Genomic DNA, 25084 nt, shown 5'->3' on the forward strand with positions numbered 1-25084 from the left:
ACATACGATTTTTTATTCAATTTTTTTTTTTCCAGTTTTCGTTCTTTATTTAAAAGAAAATATATCCCTAAAAGTCCATTTATAAATGTTTACAAATTCCCCTTAACAGATAAATGATGATTTAATTAAATCAATATCAAATTTAAAAATAAATAATACAATTATACCTTGTTGATTTAAAACTCAAATCCATTTTCCAAATCTTGTAATTCATTATCGAGAAATATTTTAAATAAATATTATTAAATATCAAAATAATAACTATTAACTATTAATAAATAATATTAATTTAATAATAATAATAAAAAAATATCTATTAATAATATAGCGCTAACCATTTAATAATACTAATATCTTTTGATTTAAATAATTTAACAAAACAAACTATGTTATAATTTATTTTATAATAATAAAATATAAAATAATAATTAATTATAACAAATCCTTTTTTTACTTACGTTTAGGGTCCATCAGCGTTGCTACTGTTAGCAGCACTAGCTGCCACAACAACTAAGATTGTTGTCGACAACCCTGGCTGCCTTCACAACCGACTGTCGTAATAGCACGGGAAGGGGGGATGAGGAGGTCATTGCCCCGATTCCCTCTTTCAATTTTTTTGTTTTTTTGTTTTTATTTTTAAACATAAAACCACAACACCCCCCCCCCCCCCCCCCCCAAAAAAAAAAATAAAATAAAATTAAAAAAAATTCATTGATCTAGAATTATAAGATGTGATAAAAACTATCATAGTAATATTATTTACTGCGATAATTTTTATTAACATTAAAAAAAAAATTACGTAATAGATTTAATAGGAAAAACATGAACAACCAATTGAATTTTGTATATAAAATTTTGATCTCTTTTCTAAACCCTACCCGAATTGTAATTTTCTAAATCCATCCCCATTTCCAAAATGAGAATACTCAGGCAAGGGTTTCAGATTGATTTAATTCATACACAATTCCATAATAGAAATCATTTTTTCTCAAACAAGGGTTTCATAAAAAATTAAATTCATTCACATATGTTATCAAGAAACAAAGAACAATAAATTTTAAAATGAGGTTTTCAACCTGAATATATTATGAAAACAATTCCATTCAGACACGGAGAAGACAAAGATTTCAAAGAAAAAAACTACTATGCAAAACTCACAGGATCCTACTTGGATCTGATGCTAAATGATCTAATTGCTCAAATCTCGCAAGCGAATTCCCTTTCTTTCAAAAACCTTCTTCCTATAAATTGGCTCCTCCAAACTCGTGTACAGAAAAATGAGCTATAATCTCTTAATAAATAACTTTCTCCAATCAGGGTTTTGGTTTTGCAATCACGCGAAACCTTTTTCATTATTATTTTATTTTATTTTAATTTCATGGACAAACTTTTACATTTTAATTAAAATAAACTTTATTAAATTTATTCTTTCTCTCTTTTAATAAATCACAAGATGTCTTTTAATTAAATATTTATTAATTTAACTAATAATAATATTTAGAGTTTATTTAGAAAAATGAAACTCCTAAATAAATTATTATTAAATTAAATAAATATAATTACGCCAAAATTCAACTTTAATTAAATCTTTAAATTTAACTCTTTTATTTAATTAATTTCTCAATTAATTAAATATTGATTTTTCTTTATAAAATTTTCATTAAATTAAATCATTAAATCATCTTTTAATTTGATTTAATTATAACTGAAAATCACAACAGACCCACAAAACTAAATACGAAAACCCATTATAAAGAACATAGTACTAGACCAAACTCAAGGGTCAAAATCAAGAAATCTCATCACTTGATGAATTTGGAAGGGTAAATAACTCAGATACTTGTCCTACTTTCTAGGACAATTAGCTTAATGTTAGGATTTGAACTTGAGAATTATCTCCCCTCTTTTACTAATGAGATACTGCGATAGGGCATGCTCATCCAGGCAATTCAGGGAAGTCGATGCTCAGTATCTACAATCTATATAAACTCTAAGCATGTACATATACATATAATCTAAACCAAATAAGCAATGTCAAGGAGTGGTGTATTGTGTAGATCTCGGCTAGTAGGTGACTGCAACTCCCTCCCTCAACCACATAAAAATTGTCAAACGCAAAGTAAAACATACAAGTACACCATACACATGCAAGTATGGGGTGAGTAACCATAGAAAGTGCATATAAATCATCCAACTAACTATCATCATGAAATAACTAAAATCACTATATGAACACACATGTATCATCATCTAAAGAATAATCATGAACACACGAAATAACTGAGTATCAAGTAGCTCATCAAATATATCAACTAAATATGAAATTACATCTAAATCAAATTGGGTAACCAAGTACCACAATCATAAAACATAACCATAAAACTAGCCTAAAAGAGTTCAACAATACAACATGAAAAACAAAATCGGGGTAGGCATTACATAAATGATCTCTAGTGATTATATTAGAATCAGAGCAAGTTATAAAAAAAAAAAAAAAATCATCCTACCCAACTTTTGGCATGGACTAATGTTCATGATTTTTGGAGATTAACAAGAATGATAATTGATTATGGTGATGGCTACCTGCACGTGCCACCAAGTTGGAGTTTGGGCAAACAATTTATTACTATTCTTGGTAATAGTATGGTAACTTCCAAGTTTTTTTTACCACTAAGCTCAGTGTTATTGAGTTGTTTGTCTCTATAGTAAGGGTTCCTAGAATGTGGTTCTTCTAAATCATGTCAATTTAGAGTACTTGGAGGGTTCTAAACAAGAGGTTGATATGGGGGGTGATATGGTGCGGGTGGAGCCTCCAAAATTTGAGGACTACATGCGAAAAACCCTTGTGCAAGGATGCTAATTAAGGAAAGTGATATACTCCCTTTTGTGGAGGCGATGGAAGGGCATGGCAAAATTTGCTCTACCCATTTCGTCAATTCTTAGAACGATAGGAAAGTTACAATAAATGACATAATTTTACAAGTCAATGAGGAGATTATCACTAAGATCACTAGTTTATCCATAGAGGACATGGAATGGAAAAATGTGACAAAGGTTTTTTATGAAACCACTCTGAATAATTTTTTAAAGAAAGATGAAGCCCTAGTTAATCACAAAGGTGGGTTTAATCAGGAGTTATTACTATATTCATGGGATGAGGTATGTCTCTTGATAATGAAGTATCTCACTCTTAACTTGGGTAGGTTTGGTGTTTGTTATTACTACCACTTCCCTTTTGTAAATCACTTCATGTGCCATGATGAAATCTCTATCCCATTCTTCCTATTGCATGATTGAGTGGCAACTATGATGATTATTAGGGATAGGAAGAAGAAGGACAAAAAATTATGATATTACACCATGGGTTCATTCTTCATCTTTACAACTTCCATTTACCTTTGTGCCCTCCCCTTTGTGTTGCCATGCAAAATGAATAGGACCTGCTTAATCTCCCAAGAGTTGTAGGTGGAAGGTGCTCTGTGAGCTCCACACCTTAGTTGTCCTCGTCATCCACACCCTCTGGGACCTCCAAAAAATGGGAAAAAGATATAGTTAGGGCCTAGGTGAATGTTGAGAAAGCCAAAATTGAAGCCCCTGTGGATTTTGAACTAGTGGAGTCTAAAGATGATTTGTGGGTGGTCACAAGAGGTCTAATAGATTTACAAAAAGTAAGGTGAGAGGCAAGTAGATGGATAATAGGAGAATGGAAGTAGAGGAAGAGGAGTCTGGGTTGGGGGGTGAGCTATAATGACCCTTACCAACAGGCCACTAAAAAAACCCCTAAATTTCATACACTGTTGAAAGTTTATTGCTAAATAAAAGAAATTGTTCTACTTAAATAATTGATGCAAAATAGTGCCAATGTATTCATTCAATGATAAACAAATGTTTTTACATATGATATGCAATTTTCAGCACTGAAACATTACAACATGGCACATTACAGACAAACCCTAATTGGTTGAATTCAACTGAGAACTTGTTACAACTTCAGACTAAAATGAAGAACCTAGATTGATCAAATGCTGAAGATGATATGATGAAAGTGCAACTCCAATTGAAACTCCAAACCAACAATTAAGCACAAGTGAAAGGACTGAAATAGCCTTCCCTCAGCTGTAATAATTCAAGTGATCTTTCACACCCTCAAAATTGCGTACCAATTGAAATTTTTTCTTCGCTTCTTCTAGTAACCTCTAGAAGATTATTTTATTTAATGACTTTATAAAATATATCACTTTATTAAATTAATTAAATATAAAGTTACCTTGTAATATTTTTTTTTAAATTAATAACTTTGTAAATAATTAACTCCTCCAAAACGAGGACATTATAGGTCCGCCCCTCCTAAAATTGCCTAGCCTCAAGTAATCTTAATGTTGGATGCTGCAAAATCACTTCTCCCTCCCAAGTAGCATCTTCAATAGTTAAATCTTTCCACTTAACCAGATACTCTCTGATTACTCTCCTATGAAGCTACTTCTCTCTACTATCCATAATAGATTCTAGCACTAAGATCAATTTCCCCTCATCATCCAAGGGAGGTAATACTGTAGAAGGCATCACATTCTGACCCAATGCCTTTTTGAGGCGTGATACATGAAACACATTGTGCACTCTACTGTCTGTGGGAAGCTCTAACTCATAAGCCACCTCACCAACTCGCCTGATGATCTTGAATGGTCCATAATAGTGTGGCTTGAGTTTCTCTACACCACTCTTCTTGAGAATGGACTGCTTATATGGCTACAACATGAAGTAAACCATATCATTTACCTCAAAACTATGCTTATTCCTCTTCTTGTCTGCATACTACTTTTTCTAGTTCTGAGCTCTAGCAATGTTGTCTCTGAGAGTAGCAACTATATCCATACTTTCCTGTAATAGTTTACCTGCACGGGGTACCCGACTATCTCCCAGCAACAAATCTAAAAAACTAGGTGCCTCATAACTGTAAAGTGCCATGAAGGGTGTCATTTGTATAGTTATATGGTATGTAGTATTGTAAAAATACTCACAGAGATATATCCATATGACCCAAGCTCGCTGTTGATCTGCCATATAATTCCTCAAATACCCTTCCTCCCATTTGTTTACAATCTCCGTTTGACCATCTATCTGTGGGTGATAACTGGTGCTAGGTGTAAGCTCAGTGCCACACAACCGAAATACCTCCTGCCAAAAGTGGCTCATGAAGCGGCTATCCCTGTCACTCACAATGCTCCAAGGAAAACCATGTAATCTAAAAACCTCCTTGAAGAAGACCTCTGCCACCTGAGTTGCTGAGTATGTAGTAGTGATAGGGAAGAAGTGAGCATATTTTGTCAGCCTATCCACCACCACATAGATACAATCATGCCCTTGGGCCCTGGGCAAGCCCATGATAAAATCCATAGAGATGCACTCCCACTTCCTGTCAAGAATAGGAAGTGGTTGTAGGAGCCTTGCTGGATAAGAGTGCTCTTGTTTGTTCTGCTGGCAAACTTGACATTCACACACATACTGCAAAACATTAGCCTTAAGTCCCTTTCAAGTGAACCGCTCTCGTAGTAACCTGTAAGTCTTGAAATACCCAGGATGGCTTGCTGTAGGTGAATTATGGAATGCTCTCAAAATCAACTGCTTCACTTTCAATCTCGGGACTAAGTAAATCCTATTCTTGTAAATGATCAAATCATCTATGAGAGTGTGCTTGGTGTTGATCATTGTTCCCTCCACTATATCAGAGGCCCATGTGTCTCTGGCATATTCTGCTACAATCAAGTGTCACTAATCCTCTGATATCTGAATCATAGAAGTGAGGTGTGGCCTATGGGATAAAGCATCTGCAACAATATTTTGTGTCCCCTTAACATATGTGATATCAAAATCATAGGCCTGTAACTTACTCACCCACTTCTGTTGATGTTCATTCAGGTCCCGTTGTCCCAAAAAGTACCTCAAACTATTATGATCAATTTTAATACAAAATTTGTTGCCCACAAGATATTGTCTGAATTTGGCCAAGGCATGCATGATGGCCAGCATCTCCTTATCATATATGTTGAATGATCTCTCAGACCCTCTAAGTTTGCTACTCTCATAAGCTATTGGATACTTGTCCTGCATGAGTACAACACAAACTCCCTCTCCAAAAGCATCACATTGAAACTCAAATGGCTTTGTGAAATCAGGAAATGCTAATACTGGGCATGTAGTCATTATTTCCTTGAACCGCATAAAACAATCTTGTGCCTCCTGAGTCCACACAAATGCCCCTTTCTTCAGCAAATCTGTCATGGGTGTTGCATGTCGTGAGTAGCCACCGACAAACCTACGATAAAATCCACATGGACCAAGGAACCCCCTTAACTATGTAAGGTTCTCTGGTGGTGGCCAACCAACAATAGCACTGATCTTTTCAGGATCCATTCGCACTCCTTCTGCACTAATGATGTGTCCAAGATACAATAGTTTTGTCATCCCCAAATCACATTTGGACTCCTTGGCATACAATGACTCCCTCTGTAAAATGCTCAATACTGTCTCCAAGTGCTCTAAATGTTCCTACCATGTCTTGCTGTAGATCAAAATATCATCAAAGAACACTAGCACAAATTTCATCAACTGATGGTGGAAGACCTTGTTCATAGTGGACTGAAAAGTGGCAGGTGCATTAGTCAAACCAAAAGGCATGACTGCAAACTTGAAGTGCCCACAATGACATTTGAAAGCAGTTTTCTCAATATCATGCTCTCGAACTCTAATATGGTGATAGCTTGATCTCAAATCAATTTTTGTGAAATAACAAGCCCCATGCAATTCGTCTATCGACTCATCGATGCGTGGGATGGGATACCTATTCTTTATAGTTCTCTTATTCAACACCTTGTAATCAATACACATTCGTAGAGTACCATCCTTCTTTTTTATCAAAACAACAGAAGATGCAAAAGGTGACTTACTTGGTTTGATGTGTCCCATTTCTAACAACTCCTTAATGGTCCTCTCAATCTCATCTTTGAGTCATTTTGGGTGTTGGTATGGTGTGATCATGATAGGCTTAGCGCCTTCCTCCAGCTTGATAATGTGCTCAATGCCTCTGTTTGGTGGCCTGCTTGGTGGAATCTCATTGAATACCTTCTCATACTTGATTCTCAATTTTTGAATATCTGGATGATATTCAATCTTATGTTGCTCCCCCTGCGTAGGCATCAAGGCACATATTGCTACCCACTCTATATTGTTATGCCCGACTAATCTCTCCAACCACCTAAATGAGATAGTCTTGACATCACCATTACAGATAGTCTTTAGCACATGAGTCTTGCCATCCACCTCGAATCGTATCTCCATATCCTCTAGTCTTAGGGTAACCTCCTTTAAAGAATGTAGCCACTGCATCCCAAGTACTATGTCCATGTCATCCATGTTGATCACATGATAGTCCGCCTTGAACTCATAGTTGTTCAGGCACAAAGGTAGATCTCACACCAACCTGTCATAACGAAGAGTATATCCATCAGCTACCTTGACTCTCAATCCTTCGAACTCCTCAGTAATGAGTCCACACCTCTCCACAAATCGTGCATCTATGAAATTATGTGTTGTACCTGTATCCAATAGAGTAATAACCTTCTGTCCTGCCAAGACTCCCCGGAGTTTGAAAGATCCCTCTCTTTGAATACTATACATACGTGCCTCCTGTAAATGCAGCTTTGGAGCCTCTTTTTTCTCAGCACTATCTACCTCCTGTTCATCCTCTACCTCATTAGGATCCTCATCATGGTGCTCTGAGCTGTCTGAATCTGAACCCTCATAATAAACCCACATCGCCCAGTTAGCCTTCCCGTTAGGCCTCATAGGACAATCATGACCAAACTCATAGGGACCTTTGCAAAAGAAGCATAGTTTCTTCCTACGTAGGTCATTAAGCATTTCCTTGTCCAAAGGTGCAGCTGACTTGCCCTTTGAGTCACTAACCTTCTCTTTACCCTTGCTAAATTCCCTTTGTTATCTCTAAATGATGAAGAACCCTTCGAACTAAACCGATTTGCTAAAGCTGCAAGTTCCATACTGTGGGCTTTCTTCATGGCTTCCTATAATGTAGGAGGATCAAAGGCCTTTACCCGCCCCTTAAGTGGTTCAATTAATCCCTCTATGAATAAAATGACTAGCCTCCATTCTGAAATGTAAGGCACCATCACTGCAAGCTTCTAGAAGTCATTGATAAATTGTTCTAAGCCTCCTGACTGTCTCAATTGGGCTAATTCCCATAAATAAACTTTAGGATTTTTTTATCAAACCTTTCTATCAATCTATCCACGAGCTCCTGATAAGTGGTTATCTAATTGTGTTGCAATGTGATCATGCCATGTGTCCACCAATCATGTGCTGCCCCATCTAAGTGTAAAGTGGCATACTTGAGTGCTTCAAATTCTGTCATAGTCTTCAGAGATAGGAAAGTATCTACCTTATGAATCCAAGCACGAGCAATCATTTTTCCATTGCCATCAAATGTGGGTAATACCAACTTGTTGATGACCTGTTGCAACTCACTGTATTTATTTGCCTGTTTCTGCCTGGCAGCTCTGTAGTTCAGGTACCTGTCAAATGTCTATCCGTCCTATGCATATGGTGGTAATGAATCCCACTCATTCCTCACTTGTCAGAGTTCATCTACAATATCTGTTACCATAGCATCAGGTATGCATGCTAAAGTTTCTTCCCCAAATGTAGGATGTGTGGGTCTATCAGTTGTTCCAGACCATGTCCTATGTTGTGATCCTGTTATGCTCCTATCATCTTGGTCATTATTATGATTATTTCTCCTATTTTCCCCAATCAAATGTTGCATCATAACCATCATTGCCTGTGTACTTGCCTCTATTGACTGTAGAAGCCTCTCCTAATGCTGTAAAGTCTCATCATCTCGCATAATTCTAGGTGGGCTTTGAGAATGTCTCTCAGCCATATTCTTAGTTATGCTGGTTCCTTGTGTAAATAGAGCCCTTTTGGTTTTTTTACTTTTGTAAAACTAAATTGGCTGCATAAACCCTATCAGGTTGGCAGGAAACCGCTCTGATACCACTATAATGACCTTTATCAATAGGCCACTAAAAAAACCCTAAATTTAATACACTGCTGAAAGTATATTGCTGAATAAAAGAATTGTTCTACTTAAATAACTGATGTAAAATAGTGCCAATGTATTCATTCAATGATAACCAAATGTTTTTACATATGATATGTAATTTTTAGCACTGAAACATTACAACATGCCACATTACAGATAAACCTTAATTGGCTGAATTCAATTGAGGACTTCTTACAACTACAGACTGAAATGAAGAACCTAGATTGATCAAATGCTGGAGACTGAATGCTGAAGATGATATGATGAAAGTGCAACTCCAATGGAAACTCCAAACCAACAATTAAGCACAAGTGAAAGGACTGAAATATCCTTCCCTCAGCTGCAATAATTCAAGTGATCTTTCACACCCTCAAAATTGTGTACCAATTGAGAGTTTTCGTTCTCAATGGCCAATGGTGACTACTTGCAGAAACCTTAGGCTCCACAATGCACATCAACAAATATCAATAATAAATCTTGATGATAGGCAATGAGCCCTCAATGCCTATTTATTCTTTTTTCCTTGATAGGTCGGCCTCCTTTTTAATTTTTCCTCCGCTTCTTCTAGCAAACTCTAGAAGATTATTTTATTTAATGACTTTATAAAATATATCACTTTATTAAATTAATTAAATATAAAGTTACCTTGTAATATTTTTTTAAATTAATAACTTTATAAATAATTAACTCCTCCAAAATGAGGACATTACATGAGCGAAAAGAAAGACAAACCCAAGAAGAAGGAGAAAGCAGTTACAAATAAGTATGTTGAGGAGGATGAGGAGGAAGAGAAGACCCAGATTCATATGAGGGAAAGTGAAGAGCAAGAAGGATACCAACCTGGACTCCACCCATGTGTCTGCCAGCTTCACCATCGAAGATGATGGAATTTAATTCCCTTGCCCCCCTGCTACCTTTTCCATAATTGATACCTCCCTTATGGCAACTACTTCCCCACCAGATGCTATGAAAAAAGGAAAATAAAAGATTTTTTCTAACCCTACTACGTTGTAGGTCCATGATACTAATATGCACAAGGAAAAGTGTGTTGGTTGCAAGGGTTTGGAGAACACCATGGAGAAAGCTAGAAATGATATTGATTCCTTGCAGGTCAATTTCGCCTCCTTAGACGATAGCTTCGACACATTGAGAAAATTTGCTATGAAGGTTTTGCACATGACAACCACTATGTTACAACTCCTATAACATGATAAAGAAGATGCAACTTTGGAGGGTGTATGGATTTTTGGCATATGATTAGACAAGGATCATCCTATCGAGGTTGGGGAATGATACGTCAACAAATTAGTTCTTTTGTTTACTGTGCTTTGGTTCTAGTGATGTGGATTTGCTGGGATGACACAGGTGTGAATATTCTGGACTAGCCTTATGTGACCTTTTATGGTTTTAATTACGATTACTTTTATTGTTATGTTTTTCACGATGGATACTATTATGAACAATATTAGTGTCAAGTTAGATGAGTACTTTAACTGGTTATGTAGGTTTTGTGGGGATGGGTTCTTTAGTGCCAACCCACTAATTTAGGTTGCTTTAATATAAAAAAACATATATAGTTTAGTATAGTTGTAACTCTTACATCTCTTGAATTAGTCTCATCTACTTCATATTTGAATGTGGGATACACCTACACCTTACCACATGGGATTTGAACATGTGACTTCTCATTCAAGTGCATAAGCTCTCCACCACTAGATCGCATTTTGTTGATCACATAAATATCACCCTCTTCAAATATCTAGAACACATATTTCTCAAATTATTTTATATTAAAAAGGTTTTTAATTCCATATTAATATAATATGGAATGAATTTTGATTCATGTATTATATACCAATACTACTCTCCCATAGAATCAAATCCCCTACCTCTCTAACTCATATCCTCCCCTTTTTCTACTAATCGAAATGGAAGAACAAATGGTGACTATTTCTCCATCCAATCCAAGACATTGGGAAATGATCTCCTAGAGGGATAAAGAGGAGGTGGCCTCGGAAATTGACGTCTACCAAACAAATACACATTTTTAAGGGTAAAACCTAATATACACTACAAAAAAAATGATTAAAGCTCTATTTTGAAATATTATATTTAATTTTTGTTTTTTATTAACTCCTAAAAATCCCCAATAGCGAGAAAATCTAATTAGGGCTTCGATTCGCTCGATTTAATAAAACAAACAAAAAGGCAAATTCCTTTACATGATGTAATTGGAGAATCGCGGACTTTAAACGATATTAAACTACAGTATAGTTTTACCCCCAATTTATTCTTTTGTTCATTGACGCTGATCACAACCAGTCGGAGAATTGCTGGGGTGAAATCTTCTATTTCAGACAATCTTACGTCTTTGCCTTGTTCGTGCTTTCCATTGCCGCCATCGAAGTCGATACCAGCCAGTTTTAGAGCTTGTTTCGTCTGAAAATTGTCATTGTTTAGTGAGGTTTTGGCTATGTCAATGTCGGGTGTGGATAATGGCGGAACTCCGGGTGCCGTCAACCAGGAGGAAGAGAAAAAACCAATGGATCAGGGCGGTGCACACATTAATCTCAAGGTCAAGGGACAGGTATGCTTTTTCTGGTTCTAATAACTATAAAAAAAACCCTAGAAACCCTGATTGTCAATGTGGATGATTACAGTGCTTTCGTTCGTTTGAACTCCTTTGGGAGATCGGTTGTATGTTTATGTTTAATGGGTTGCCTTTCTTCCCGAAATGGGCTCATTTATTTTGGAGTTCAGTAAACCCTCGGGTAGGGTTTTACTAACTTCATTACCAGGATACTAGTTTTATCTGCGTCTTAGGGCAGCGGCGTAAGCCCTAGAGTTAAAAAATAATTTGGTGGCTGCGCGTGGGGAGATAGACGAGATGAGGTGGCTTCTAAATAAGTCGCTGTTGGATATTGTACATTTGCGTTGTTACGCTGTGGTTCTGAATTTATGTTCAATGGTAGCAGAAGTTATGCCTGAGTTAGATGCAGTATTTGTGATTTATTTTAAAAGATAATGTTATTGGGTAGGCGGGCGAGTCTCGTGTATGTCAAATTAAGTTGCATATTATCTCATCGTGAGCAATTCGTATGGGTCGTTTAACAGCAAAACCATGTTTTAATGGTTAGCTTTTTTAATTGTTGGGCTGTGCAAGCTTGCTGACAAATGTTATATTTTTGAGGCAGTTTTTATATTCAGGAACCTTAACGCTGCTGCAGCTGTGTGAGGTCTGTTAAGTTGTATCGGAATTATGGCTCTGATTTTTGCAAAATTAACGGCTTCATGGTGGGTTGACTTCACAGTGCGTTGTTTGTTGACCTTTTAGCGGACGTATAATTTTTTTTACTACACCTGCTGGAGCCTCCTTTTTGTACCAGCCATTACAAGCCTCGGAGGGCTTGTTTACGTTTTTGGGCGAGGTTCTAGGTTCGGTCAGTTTAGTGGCTTCTGTAATGGATGCTTTGGTAGGGGCATAAAAGATGGGTAGCTTTGTATACTTGGGAGCCTGTTTAGTTTAGTTTTGTGTCTAATAATATTTCTTTTGGAAAAATAATATATGGAGGGCAATACAATGAGGCAAGTGTGCTAATTGCCAGGCTTTGCTGAATTTGCAAATTTGGTCTCATGAACAAATTTGCATAGTCCATTTGGATGTGCTTAACCTTTAGATGTTTTAAGTAGGCTTTGAACAATTATATCTCCGGAAGGATGTTTTCTAGGGGTTTTAAACAATTATTTACGTGGGGAGATGTTTTCTATGTTTAGAAGAACTTATTTGCCTTACCTATTTGCCTTTGTTGTCAAGGGACAGACTTTTGGCTATTGAATATGCATTCAAGTGAGGATTTGGGTAGCTTTTTCCTCATTTTACTAGCAAGGTTAGTCTTTTCCCCATAATTAGTGATGAGGGAAATTTTCTCCAAAATTTACGAGCAATTACCACGTTTTTGCAGGAAGTGAGTTGGACTAACTGCACGACCTGGTAATGTCCGTAAATGGAGGGTCACCTATCCCTGCATTTATATTTACATTATTGGTGCACTTAAATCTATGATTATTGATTTTTTTTTCAGTAATGTCGTTGCACAGTGTCCATGTTGATTTAACCCCATGCTTCCTGTTGTCTGTTTCCTATTTTGACCTGTATTTCATACAGGTACCTTGATGTCTTATGTTCAACATGGTTCTAAATTTAGCAAAAACCTGTTATCGCCAAAAATGTCTCAAGGAACTGCCCAACTAGTGAAACTGTACTAAGGCTCCTGGAGTACCTAATACATGAGTAGCTGGCAAGGCTCTGGTCTCATGGTAGATGGCTATGTAAAATTAATATGCACACGATGCAGATAAAATTTAGGTGTCTTAAGTATAATGGTACCATTGGTTTGAAGTGCTCTGACTTAGGGAGAATTTTCAGATTTTATGAAGCTGGTAACTCTTTGAAATGTCTGTCCTTTTGAAAGTTCACAAGATTGACTGGCTGGAATCTTAATATATGAAATGCTGCCTGGTCGAAGTCGAAGTTAAAAACTTTTTAAACTGGCGAGGAAGCTTTCAGTACCAACTTCAGGTAGCTGTCAAAAATACGTCTTCTGCTTTTACTGGAAGAAATTCCATTTAAGCCTAAAGCTATTTTTTCTAAATAACTTTTGAAGTGAAACTTCCTTCTGTGGTATATCCTGTGCTAGGTTGTAGGGCTGACCTTTTTTTGGATAAGTTGCCGGTTTTCTTCTAAAAGCTGTGATACGATTATAAAGACTTGTTAAATAGTTGTGGTTGTGTTAATGGTGCCATGGATCAATAAAATGGGTGATTATTAGTCTTCTGGGCCAGACTGTAATGCTTACTAGGAACCAAGATGTATTGTAGGGAGAACCTTAAGATTTTGCTTGAATTACTTAGAAATATCGTTGTATGAGACAAAATATTGAATAGATGCATGGAAAAGATTTGGAAATTAACAATTAGTCAATTACTATTAGGGAATAATAATCCCTCTAAGGGCAATGAATCTAGCTGGAGGAGGGTCTATGGAATAGCAGAAGGGATTATATGAATGCAGTCTTCTTCTCTTGTTGGCAACAGTTTGGCTTTTTCAGTCTTGCAAAATCTTGGGTAAGAGTTGGGAATATTTGGAGTTTATGGGTTGGGAATAAGGAAATAGTGGGTTCACTTCTGAGTTTTGTTTTGGTTGAATGGGGAAACCAATCTTTTTCAACTTAATGATTAGATTTTGTGCTGATGAAACTCAGGGCTTGTTTGCTCGTGGGAATAGGAATTGGGAATAGAAAATTTGTTCTCTCTGATTGGCTAGACAAAATAGAAACTGGAATTTGAATAGCAGATGAACATGTTGGTAGAGCAATGTCCTCTGTTTTTTCTTCACCCTCTGTTTGGAACTCAATGGACTCTGAGTTTGTATTGGCCCTCCGCATTTCAGGAAGTGCTATAAAATGAATTCAGTACCCCATGAAATGATGAATGTCAGGATGCCCATTAAGATCTTGATCAGTCTGTAGAAAAGGAGTGGTTCGATATGGATGAATTTGGCAGTCCATTTAATCTGTTACCTATCAGTTTTATTGTCGGGTTGCCTTCAATGCAGTCCATGATTTTATAACAAAGTTTAAATTTCCATTTGATGGAAAGACAGAAGGATTCAAAGAGTTTTGCTGCCCTTTTTCAGCTTATGCAACTGATTATCGTGGTGCATGTTTGGAGAGAGATTACATATTGTTCTTCAAGGGAATGTCTGAAATTGGGTCAAGGCAGAGGTGTTCTGGCATAGGAGTTGTGATACAGAAACCCAGCAGAGAGAACCTGAGGCAAGTGCAGAAGAAGTTGGTACTGTGGTTGAACCCCTGGCTCTCATGGGTGGCCTCTTGGCTGCATTAGAGCTCAGTGTCCCTGGTGTTCAGGTTTTGAGCAGACTACCTCCAGATTCTTGATTCCTTTCAGTGGATCTGATATAGTTTTCAAATAGTCAACATCAAAATGAAAATAGGAATAGCAATTCCATTAACAGCTATTTTTGAGAATGGACAAAGGCTCATTTTGGGGCTAAAATGCAAATACACATTCCTGTTCCCAATTCTGATTTGGTGCACCAAACAGAGAATTAAAAGCAAATGAAATTTTTTTATTCTTGTTCTGGTTTTTTTCCAGGAACCAAACAGGCCCTTACAGGTTTGTAGAAAACAGAAGTTTCCTGAATTTCAGTTTAGTCACTGAATTTCTTCAGTAGGGTGACAGATTGTCTGCTGAAGTTAAGTGTGCCAGTGGCTTTGTCTTTTTTAGTTGATATTTAATATTCCAATCTCCTGATTTGGATTGCTGTATATTCTTGTGTTGAAGTTGTGTATACCTGAGATTTTAACTAGCCTATTAGAGAACTGTGTTAAATGCAACCTTGCTATGGGACTTCTGACATTACTTACAAGTGACAAGTAATACCTTTTGTTGGCAAACATTGTAAAGCTTGAAAGTCTGTTTAATGGTTAAATACAATCTTGTTTGTTGTATGCTGAAGACCAGTTAATGAATGTGCAACGAGCCCTTTTTTAGATTGGAGTGTGCTAATTTATATTCAGTGTTGTATTCTCGATCATTTCCATTGTGGACTGTTCTAATTTCTTGTGTTAAGCTGTGCAAATCTGAAGTTGTAACCCAAAATTCTTGTTAATTTTTTTTCACTCTGAGATAACTACTTTCTATATAACCTGACTGTTGAGCTTTCCATTGTTGATGACAAGTATCAGCTCCTGTTGGAAACTTTGTTAAAGTCTATGTCTGTTAAATGGTTAGCCATGCAAATCTTGGGATATGCCAGTGTCATGTGCAAATATATTCTATTTGTGATAAGATGAAGCTGGGATAACCAAAGTTCTTCAAACAAATAAAATCTTTTTGAGGCAAACATGTGAAATGTATGGCAGTGCTCTTTGTTTAGCATTACACTGTAAGCTGTGAGGATTGCATTTGGACAACCTTTATTCCTCGTTAGTTTAATAAATGTGCTGCTATGTATATTGGGACCCAAGGGAGCATTAATGCTTAGGGGACAGTAGGTGGACCTGATGTTCAGTTTTCATCTTGTTCGTGCATACTGGTTGCTGCTTATGCATTATGTTGGTTATTTGTGGTGAACAAAGAATAATTTTTAGTTTACAATCTGTTATGATGATGTACAGTAGGTTAGCTATAGTTTGATTGATGTCACTCGAAACTTGTGGATAAGAGGCTATCTCAGAAAGGTAGGGATCTTTGGAAAGAAAAAATTGCCTCAAAATAAATTTGAGGCTTCTACTGCCAAGTTTATGTAGGCCCTCAAAACTATATCAATGTGTTTAATTTATAGTATTACAAACTAACTTTTCAGCTGCAACTCATTTTTAATTTCTGGTTGTTTCACTTAAACTGGATGGTAGATCCATGTTATGTTACTATATACTGTGAGTAGAGGATTATTCGATTATTATAACTCCAGCAACTTTTGGGATTGTAGGCTGTGAGATGTATTTAGTATATCAAAGATAACCTGTTATTAGGGGATACGAGGTTTCATTGCTGGATTTATGTTGATTTACATTCATTCTAAATGTTGACTTGTTAGAATTTAGCTTTTAAACATATCCACTCCCTTAATATTTGAGCGTTAGTTCAGAGCATAGGTGGGGTAACCAAAGTTCTTCTAACAAATAAAATCCTTTTGGGGCAAACATGTGAAATGTAATGCTCTTCATTTAGCACTACACTGTATTCTTTGAGGATTGTTTTTTGAAAATCTTTATTCTCTTGTCAGGGTAGTAAATGTGCTGCTATATAATACTGGGGCCCAAGGGAGTGTTAATGCTTAGGTGACATTAGGTGGATATAACATTCAGTTTTCATCTTCTTTGTGCTTATTGTAAGTGTTTCTGGTCAGAAGTTGTGTTCTGCTTTTTTCACTAGTTGGTTGCTGCTTACACATTATGTGGCTATTTGTGAACAAAGAGCAATATTTAATTTACTATCTGTTATGATGATGTACGGTAGGTTAGCTATAGTTTTGATTAATCTCACTTGAAACTGGTGTATAAGAGGCTATTTCACAAGGGTGGGAATCTTTGTAAAGAAAGATTTGCCTCAAAATAAAATTGTAGTCTCCACTGCCAAGTTTAACTAGGCCCTTGAAATTACATCAAGATGTGTTAAATTTATAGTATTACAACCTAACTTTTCAGCTGCAACTCATTTTTAATTTTTGATTGTTAAATAAAACTGGATGGAAGATCCATTTCATGTTAGAATCTACTGGTAGCAGAGGATTATTTGATTATTATAGCTCTAGCAACTTGTGGGATGGTAGGCTGTGAGATGCATTAAGTGTAGCAAAGGTAACATGTTATTAGGGGATAAGATGCTTCATTGCTGGATTTGTGTTGATTTACATTTAATTTAAAAATTGTGCTTGTTAGATTTTAGTTTGTTAGATTTTAGTTCCTAAATAATGTCTTCTCCCTTCATATTTGAGCTCTTTAGTTCAGAGCATATCGGAAGAGTCCGATTACTATAGCTAAAGAGTCTGATTACTGTAGGGACTGCACATAAACCCATGAGAGGTATTGTTTACACATGTTATGGAAGAATGCAGGATGAATCACCCAATATGAAAAGTCTTAATAGCCAATAGTTTCATCTCTCACACAATCCAGAAAGGGAATTTCTTTATTGATAAATTAGGCATATCCACAATGAATGTAAAATGTTCTTTTAAGACTTAGTGTCATGAAATAATTATGTGAGCCTTTAAATAAAGTCTCAATGTCTAGCCAATTTACTTGTCTTATATATTGATTGTTTTAATGGAATCACCTGCATCTTACCATATTTGTCTTTGATAATACAAGTCTTCTCTGTGAATTGCAACAGATAACCTTTATCTACCAATTGTCCAACACTCAATAAGTAATGCTTTAACCCATCAACAAAGTAAACATCATCATTCCATCAAGAGTAATAGATCCTATTTCTGTGATGTGACAGGCTGCAAGGAGTGTCAAATTTTATCTACATTTCCCTTTATCAAGTGGATTGTTGTTTTAATCATTAATGTCAAGGAAAGTTATGTCTCATTTTGGTGTTGGCTAGCCTGTTACTCTGAAATGATGTATAAATCCATGTTCTTTTTTGACAGTGATGACTTTTAATGTTTGCTAGCTTGACATAGTCCACAGGATCCAATAAAGTGTTGAGAGCTGAGGCATTACAATTTGCTTGAATACTTTGGAATTTGTGATTCATAATCTCAATGAATTGTTGGGTTTGATAACATTATCGTCTTCAATCCTTGGGCTATCCTAACTGAATTGCTGTTCTGTGATCTGATTCCCTACGAATAGTTTTGTCAATGTAGATTTCATTCCATATCATCATTGCCAACAAGCATTGTTAATTTTAACAATTATAATCTTTCTCTAAATCCTTCCCATTTTTTAAAAGGTGATGAAACTTGTTTTGGCTAAGTTCAAAATCTTAAATATTGGAACTCTTAATGTATTATAGTTTCCGTCTATTTTTTGTGGATTATAAAATATGCTCTATTAATAAATGATAATGAGCTGTATTGTTATAATTCTTTCTTAATATTTAAAATCTGTTCAATTTGGCTTCTGGTATTGAATGTTTATTAGCAGTTCTGTTAGTTTTCTGAGGTTGATGTAGAATGCAAGATTGCTTTTATTGTAACTGATAGCATATTTATTAAGATTGCTTTGTATTGTCCAAATCTCTTATGGCCTCCAGGACCCATTCAGTGATGAACATGCCCTAATCCTTGACATAAGGTGCAAATGTCTGGTTAGTTATGGGTTGTTGCTTTATGATGCAGGGATTTACACTTCCATGTGAAAACAGAAATGCCAGTTACATTTTTGTACACATTTTCCCTAGTCATTGTACTTCCTCCAAGGTTATTCCATTGATTATAATGCTGATGATATTTGAATTTTTAGATGGCTGCAGAATTGATGTACATTATGATTACGTTGGGTAATAAATGATTAACAATTTCTATTAGCATTGCATTGTATGTAGTGTTTGAATCTCTGAAGTCCACTAGGGACTGGGTTTAGGGATGAACATGCTCTAGTCCAGACATCAAAGGTACATAACCACTTAGTTATGGGTTGCCTTATGATGTGGGATTTGAACTTGCCCTGTGTTGAAAAGAAAATGTCAGTTCTGATTTTGTTCCTTTTTTGGTGTAAAACAGTAGCTCTGTAAGTGCTTATTTTTAATTTCTTTTCCTGCTAAAGATTAATGAGACCTGTTAGTAATATCTGATGGTCTTGTAGGAGTACTAAATAGCTGTTTAATATAAGATACAACTATTATTTTATAACTTGTAGTATGATGGATCATGTAGTATGATCCGAAACGTTGATGTAAAAAAACTATACACAATCAAATCCAGAAATTTGAAAGCATGCAACTATTATTATATAACTTTGAAATATGGTTGTTAAGAGCTCTAGGACTAGTTCTTCGGAGAAGCATGTTCTATTCCTTGTATGATATATAAGACTTGAATGACTATTTCATTAAGAATTCGTGTATTGGAATGGGGTGATCTGTTAAATTATTTAACTTTTTTTTAATAGAAGACTTGTGGGACAAGACCAAGCTACAATTTATATGTTTTCCCATACATTCATTGACTACGTATTTATTACTGAGTTTTCTAATTCAAAGATAGCTTTTCCCCCAGCAGTGAATGTTCCCTTTAATAATCTTCAGCTCTCCTCCTTGTGGCCACTAACTCTTGACCTTTGGACACTTGTGTGCTTTCAGTGCAGAATCTTTACAAATTAATAGCTTTGTTATTAAGAAATCTAACCACAGTCAACAATTTTCTGTCTGAGAAATCTAAAGTTACATGATGATATCAATTGATGATATTCAGCTCTCCTCTCTATGGTCACTAACTCTTGACCTTTGGATACTTTTGTGTGCTTTCAGTTCGGAATCTTTACAAATTAGTGGCTTTGTTATCAAGAAATCTAACCACAGTAACAATTTTCTGTCTAAGAAATCTAAAGATACATGGTGATATGCTGTAGGAGATTTTTATTTATCATAAGAAGAAATATAAAAAGGGAGAGATTTCTTCATAAAAAAAAAGAAATATAAAAATAAAAGGCTTATTTATAAAAATAAAAAAGTAAATGTAAAAAGAAATTTACTCATCGAAAAAAGAAACAAACAATAAAAAGAAATGTTATGTTGATCTTGTGATTATGATTGCATGAAAATTAAAATTGAGTTTATAACCAAGAGGAGAGTCGACTTGGGTGGCAATAATCCCTCCAAAGTGTCCAAGTTTCAGCCTTACTCCTTCAGAACCTCATCAGTGAGGGGTGTTTTCAGACGAGAGAATATTCATGGAGCTCCTCTTATGTAGAAGAGACATCTAACAACTAGGTTGACATTAATAAAGTCGAAGACCAACAATGTGTATCTAAATGTCTAGATAAAACTGCATTGTTGAAGACCTAGCGAAATGATTTTTAGATGCCTTGTTATGCCTGTCTAAATGTGACTGAAAGTGGTATTCTCACCTAGGTAAGATCTTTTGTGGGGTGGGGGCTTTTCTTCGAGATGCTATGGGGAACATAAATGTGTTATTGAGTTTGGATTACATGAATTGTCTCAGGTGAAATAGACAGTCACTTCCCTGACATAATTACATACCCATGTCAAATATATAGGGCTCAACCTTCACTAGATCTGCACAACCTTCACTAAACCCACTGAGGTATGTGCTTGGCATAGATTTGTTTGGTGCTACCTTCCCTAAATGTGCCAAGTCATATGTGTTTCTGGTAAGATGAAATTCAGTTTCCTAGTAGGGATTCCCATACTTTTTTTTAAGGCATTATTCAATTCGTCCCATATTCAGGAAAATGGCACTAGTGATATCTACCAATAAATCTTGTTTTTTGCAGGATGGAAATGAGGTTTTTTTCAGGATCAAACGAAGTACTCAACTCAGGAAGCTGATGAATGCCTATTGTGATAGGCAGTCAGTTGATTTCAATTCCATAGCATTTCTGTTTGATGGACGTCGCCTACGTGGGGAACAAACTCCTGATGAAGTAAGTAGTGCTATTTTGATAGTGTTAGTGACAAGGCTTTAGCCGATATTAAATTGATTGTTCTAATTTTAATTTCATGCTTCTCTTTTGATTGGAACAGCTGGACATGGAAGATGGAGATGAAATTGATGCCATGCTTCATCAAACAGGTGGATCTTTTTAATGGTCGATGAGTTCACCATTAGCAAAAAAGCATTTAGATGAATTTGGAAATCCTTCGAAAACCATTTTGGACTATGTTTGAGGATGTGATCCAAACTTGTTTCAGGATATATATGGAAATCTCTGTATGATTTGGCATGGTTAGAGTAGACTCGCTGTGACTGGATGTCATTTTTCAAAGTTATATTCTATTGTATATGTTTGGTAGCATGTCAACCCTGTTTCATCTTCTGACTTAATTTTTGGTTACAAACAAATGTCGCACAGTTGTGGAAGGTGCTTCTGTTGTGTACATGATTATAATTGGAATATATAAAACTTGAGTTACTAGAATTACCAAAGTGGCTTAGAATCTTGTCTGTGTGATATTTTACTTTATAAATTAAGGTGGTTTCATTGATTTTAAGTGGTGGCAAATACAATGCAGTTTCTGAACTGTACACAAGTCTCATTTTCATTTTGCAAGTATGGTTTGCATCCTTGTTATTCTATTTGAAGTACTCTCGGTATCTTTAGGCCATTCCCACTTACCTATAATTAAGCTGGTAGGTTGAAATGTAGGAGTGTAATTCTCTCAGTGTATCTATTGCGGGCATGTACAATTTAGTGGATTTTGATGAAGGTTCTAATTTTGTCAATTTAGTTTATTTAAAATCTTCATATTCATATGCTTGTGCCTCTTTTCTTAAACTTCTTGATTGCTGGACTGCGCCAATGCAATTGCATTGTTTATTATTTTGGTCTAGGACTTAAGAAATGGTATTTCATTTGCACTGCTCTTGGGAGTCGAGAGTTTATAAGTGAACATTTTGGCAGCGTTAGAGCATTTTATTTTCGTGGCTGTTAAGGATTGCATTGCTGATGAGACAACATGTCAGGACTTTTGAAGTTTCAATTTTGGGAGAGCATTACAGCCTCTTAAATGTTCTCCTGGGAGTATTGCTGTATTGAAGAATCTATGTTGCAGATTATTGGATCCGGTGGAAAAGCGAGCCTTGTTAACAGTGTTGCTACAAGGCTCAATTATTATTTGTTAGAGCAAAAATTATTGACAATGAATATGACTTGAAGTATTCTTGAGGCTTGTTTGTCAAGCTGGAAGGCCTTCTGGGGTTTTAGCTATTGCTGAGGAAAGATTATTTAACGTAACCTCTTCAAATGATTGAGCATGACTTTCAAGCTCACTGAGGAATGCTGCTAATGCTTATGTGCCCTTATTTTCAAATAAGGCTGTAAGGACAGAATGGAAGTTGGGGATTTTGAGGAGGGAAAGATCTAGAATGTCTAAACATATCTTGTTTACAGGACAGGCAGGTTTCAGGAATAAAAAACAGGACGATGAATTTAAGTTGGACATTATACCCCTTTTGATCTGTGTAATTCACTCCTCGAGAACATTTCCTGGCAAAAAATGTGCCCGTTACAATAGGTGTGTTCAATTAACTTTTATAATTTGTTTAGCCTTAAATCTGGTATGATGATCAGGCATGGTAGAATATCTGTTAAAAGGTTAGAAACCATGTCAAACATTAGCATGAAAATACTTCGCTCTTTGCTGCACAATATTTAGTTTTACATACTTATATAACGTTAACATAACCAATACTCCGTTTACATATTGTTGTACATACACCTTTGATATGAATGTTTTCTCGTGTGTAATTGCGTTGACAAATTATACCATGGAGGAACTTTGTAAGATGATCTTTTTGTGATGCCCAGCCAATGGTTAAATAGCTGCCATGGATGACACTAAAGAATGAAGATTACTTCCAACCTGCTGCCGTAGTAGCACTAATAATATGCTAAGTAAATTGATTAACACCGTAAAAACAATATATAATCGTGTTATAACGTGTCTACATGCTCAAATTCACAAAGATTTGTGGGTGCTCCCGATTCAAACGCACAACTGGAAACTATTGTTCAATATAAGTATTGCTATGAGGCGGTGTAGATTATGTTGTAGTCCAATGTTCTCATGACGATCGTGGCCTGCTATTTATTTGATCCCTTATATTGTATATACATGAACTACCATTACTGTTGTAGACCATGCTTAAAACATATCTACTAACTAGAATGTTCCTGCTCGAGATAGTGGTCAGTTCATAATGTCAGGGAATGGTGTTGCAAAATGACTTATTTAATGCATGTACAAGGAAGATATATATTAATGTTACAAAAACGAAAATTTGAAAATAATTCCCTGCCCTACAATGGTCAAGGAATATATGCATTGATGTTACAATGAGTTATTTGTAAATAACTCCCCATCCAAAATTAGTAACATATAATAGATATGATATGTTTTTACTTGCACTACAAGTGAAGATAGAAACTGAACATGCCTAGATTCTGTCGAAATGAGTTAAGTCTGCTGCTCAAGTGCAGATACAAGTGAAAACGATACATCGCCATATACTCCGTATTATGTGAATCCTATCACATCTTTACCACCCATTGGTGGGTTAGATTTTCGATAGCTAATCTCATGTGAAAGTTGGTGGTTTAAATGTGCTTCTCTTCCCTTGTCGTCCCACTTAAATTTATTCGAACACTTACGGCCCAATGTCCACCACCTTTGCAATCCCCAAAATAGTTTGCTTTGCACTGACCCAAATCAATATGCTACCCTTCTAGTTTTCCCCATTGAGGGCATCACTTATTTCCTATGCTTAATGTGGGGATCACTGCTTTTCCATCCTTAATGGGGTGATCACTTATAGCTTAAGGAACAATTAACTTGATTGTTGTGCAATATATGTCCTTCGTCCTTGCTATTAAACAAAATATTGACTTTTCATTTGTTTTCGCGCGCTCCTTTTAACCTTGTTTGTCTTTTTGAAGGAAAGTTTCGGTAATCTCTAGTTGGTTAGATAGTATCACTTTCTTTGTACATAATATACAATAATTTTAAAGCTTTGAAAACATTCGTGGAGTTAACGCCTTAGATGGACTGGTTTATTAGCATTTGTCAAATTCCATGCTCCTAAAATCAAAGGGTTATGTATTATGGAAACCTCTTCGTTGAGTGTTCGTCGATCATGATGTGTTGAAATAGTTGTTGATCAACAGTCTGTCATCTCTCATTCATGGTAACAATTTGGTATAACAATTTGGTATGCATATATGCCTTTCAAAATCTCCTGAATCATCATTTTAGATCATTGAAGAAAACATAATCTTAGGGTTTTTTTTTTCTGCACACCATTTTTTTTAAGCCCCTTATCTTAGCGGCATTGCCACTTCTAGTTGCATAGTTGCAAGAGGAGGATCAAAACATAGGTCAAACCTTGACATTATCTCTGAGTTTATGGCTTGGGGTTTGGAAATTTGGGAGAGCACATTTGAAGACATTATCTCTATTTTTATGGCTTGGGATTTGGAAATTTGGGAGAGGCACATTCTAAGTGGGCAGGATTACAAGGGCTTTGTTTGGTGTCTTCCTAAAAATGCAAAGGAGAATCATTTGTAGGAAAAAATGGGTGTTTTATTTTCCTGGCTTTCTATACAAAGAACGTATGTCATATTTTATAGTTTTATCATTCAACTAAAATTTTTATAGTTATATAGAATCTCAATTCTTTTCATCACATGGTGGACAACGAGTTATGTTTTTTTTGCAAATACTATATCTTTATGTTTTGGGATGTCTCCTCAA

At 35.8% G+C, this 25084-nt stretch overlaps 1 protein-coding gene across 1 annotated transcript; it reads left to right on the top strand.

The window, feature by feature from the left end:
* The first annotated feature begins 11429 nt into the window (after window positions 1–11429).
* SUMO1 (small ubiquitin-like modifier 1) lies at window positions 11430–21761 on the top strand. Its single transcript, XM_089806072.1, has 3 exons — window positions 11430–11702; window positions 21109–21258; window positions 21359–21761. The coding sequence occupies exons 1-3, from the start codon at window positions 11589–11591 to the stop codon at window positions 21419–21421; spliced, it is 327 nt and encodes a 108-aa protein (XP_089662198.1). The 5' UTR covers window positions 11430–11588; the 3' UTR covers window positions 21422–21761.
* Window positions 21762–25084: the final 3323 nt, after the last annotated feature.

This window comes from Cupressus sempervirens, chromosome 10 (assembly GCF_028749045.1).
Source record: "Cupressus sempervirens isolate cs-2001-9-10 chromosome 10, ASM2874904v1, whole genome shotgun sequence".
NCBI classification, from domain to species: Eukaryota; Viridiplantae; Streptophyta; class Pinopsida; order Cupressales; family Cupressaceae; genus Cupressus; species Cupressus sempervirens.

Coding starts and splice junctions, on each gene's coding strand:
- SUMO1 (XM_089806072.1), top strand. CDS start 11,589: ATGTCAATGTCGGGTGTGGATAATGGCGGAACTCCGGGTGCCGTCAAC. Junction 11,703..21,108: donor ATCTCAAGGTCAAGGGACAG/GTATGCTTTTTC, acceptor TGTTTTTTGCAG/GATGGAAATGAGGTTTTTTT. Junction 21,259..21,358: donor GGGAACAAACTCCTGATGAA/GTAAGTAGTGCT, acceptor TGATTGGAACAG/CTGGACATGGAAGATGGAGA.